The sequence below is a fragment of the Austrofundulus limnaeus genome, unplaced genomic scaffold (assembly GCF_001266775.1).
Source record: "Austrofundulus limnaeus strain Quisiro unplaced genomic scaffold, Austrofundulus_limnaeus-1.0 Scaffold220, whole genome shotgun sequence".
NCBI lineage: Eukaryota > Metazoa > Chordata > Actinopteri > Cyprinodontiformes > Rivulidae > Austrofundulus > Austrofundulus limnaeus.
The window spans coordinates 576,716-578,634 of NW_013952622.1; the positions used below are offsets into that span (position 1 = coordinate 576,716).

Here is a 1,919-nt window from a genome sequence, read left to right on the forward strand (position 1 = left end):
AGTAATATATTTACTGAGAAAAATGTTGACGTGTTCAATACTTATTTCTCCCGCAATATACATAATATCCATTTTAAGGTTGTCTGTCAAGAACTTTAATTGTCTTTTTGAACTTAAGGCTGCAATGATCAGAAAGTATAAAATACAAGAGTGGATCTAACATTCAGTTGATCATTTACAAAATTTCCTTCATATCTGTAAACTGTATCAAGTTAATGAATGTTCTGGTTCTGTTTAGGTGCTCCAGCTGAACAACAACAACATCTCCCATATAGACCCTGATTCTCTGGCTCCACTCTATAGTCTGGCAGTTCTCAGCCTGGAAGAAAACAACCTGCACCATCTCAAATTTAAGACCTTCATCAGCCTACATACAACGGCAACACACATTCAGTTATCAGGTAAATTTAATATCTTATTGTGAAAGTAAATATCTTCTGTCTGGCAGCTAATGTACCCCCAACTTAAAGTAGACATATCCTGTTTTTAAATCCTTTCTTTTTCACATTTGAATATTTCAGTTGGGGGTCTATAAAAAGACCAGGAAAAAGCTCCTGTGTTAGTGTGGTACTGCATTTACATTATGGACAACTGCAGTCTTGGCCCAAACAGTCAACATCACAGTTGATTTTGGGTGTCAAGCTTCCAGATTCTGTGAAGGAACACATACACTGCCTGGCCAAAATAAAAGATGCCACCAATAAATAAAAAAATTTAAAAAAAGTCACACACCTAAATATTTTGTTGGACCGCCTTTAGCTTTGATTACGGCATGCATTAGCTGTGGCATTGTTTTGATAAGCTTCTGCAGCGTCACAAGATTTATTTCCTTCCAGTGTTGTGTTAAGTTTTCTCCAAGATCTAGCATCAGTGATGGTAGAGTCTGACCGCTGAGCAAAGCCTTCTCCAGCACATCCCAAAGATTCTCAGTGGACTCTGTGGAGCCAATCCATGTGTGAAATGATGTCTCATGCTCCCTGAACCACTCTTTCACAATTCCAGCTCAATAAATCACATTATTTCAAATAACTTCATTTCTAGACATTTATGGTTTGATTTCTTTGTATGTATACACCTGGGTTGTTACCGACAACTGGTGAAAATTTCACGTCATTAGCACCTCTAGTAATATATTTACTGATAAAAATGGGGACGTTTTCAATGCTTATTTTATCTGCTGTATTTGGTTTTTGGACCAGCACCACAAGTTAATGATATAATWTTAAGAAAATCTCTTGTGCAATAAGTAACATTATGAGTAGATATGAATGCCTTTGTTACAACACTAAGAAAATTAACAGAACACAATTGGAAAAACTTACTTTGAATTTGAGCCATTTTATGTGTGTACTGCGACAGTTATCTTGAAAATCAAAAGTTAGCCATTAAATTCTACCTCTGTAACTGACTATTTGCAGAAATTTTCATTAAATCCATCCAGCACTTCATGAAATATTTTTGCAAACATATTTGACTCAAAATGGTTTACAGCAAAATTTTTTAAAAGATTTTGTGCGATTGGAGATTCATCTCACCTACTACCACGACAAATTATAGATGAATTTTTGCTAAACCGACTGAATTATAGATATTTTTGTGTTTTTTTTAATGCCAGTTGGCCATCTGTGATCCAACAGTTGCAGATGTACATCCAATGAATACTTCCTAAATGTTTTATTAAAATTCTTCCAGTAGTGTACAATAGACAGAAGTACAGAGGCAACTTTTTTTTAAGTCCAAATTAATTATGCCCATCTCACACCACCATTGACGCTCTGCTGTAAAACAACCAGGTTCTGTGGACTTTTGGTTTCCACCTCAAAATTTATTGGTAAAACGCTGGATTTTAGTAATTTAGGCAGCTTTAAATTTGAGCATGTTTAGGAGAAGGGAGTCTCTGCAGTCAGTAAGTGGGAATT

At 35.5% G+C, this 1,919-nt stretch overlaps 1 protein-coding gene across 1 annotated transcript in view; it reads left to right on the top strand.

The window, feature by feature from the left end:
• Positions 1–401, top strand: part of LOC106525255 (leucine-rich repeat-containing protein 70) — a gene marked incomplete at its 3' end in the record, with an annotated part of 7,041 nt that extends 6,640 nt beyond the window's left edge. The window contains 1 exon segment of the mRNA XM_014019415.1: positions 239–401. Coding sequence (XP_013874869.1) covers positions 239–401 — 163 coding nt within the window.
• Between the last annotated feature and the right edge of the window lie 1,518 nt (positions 402–1,919).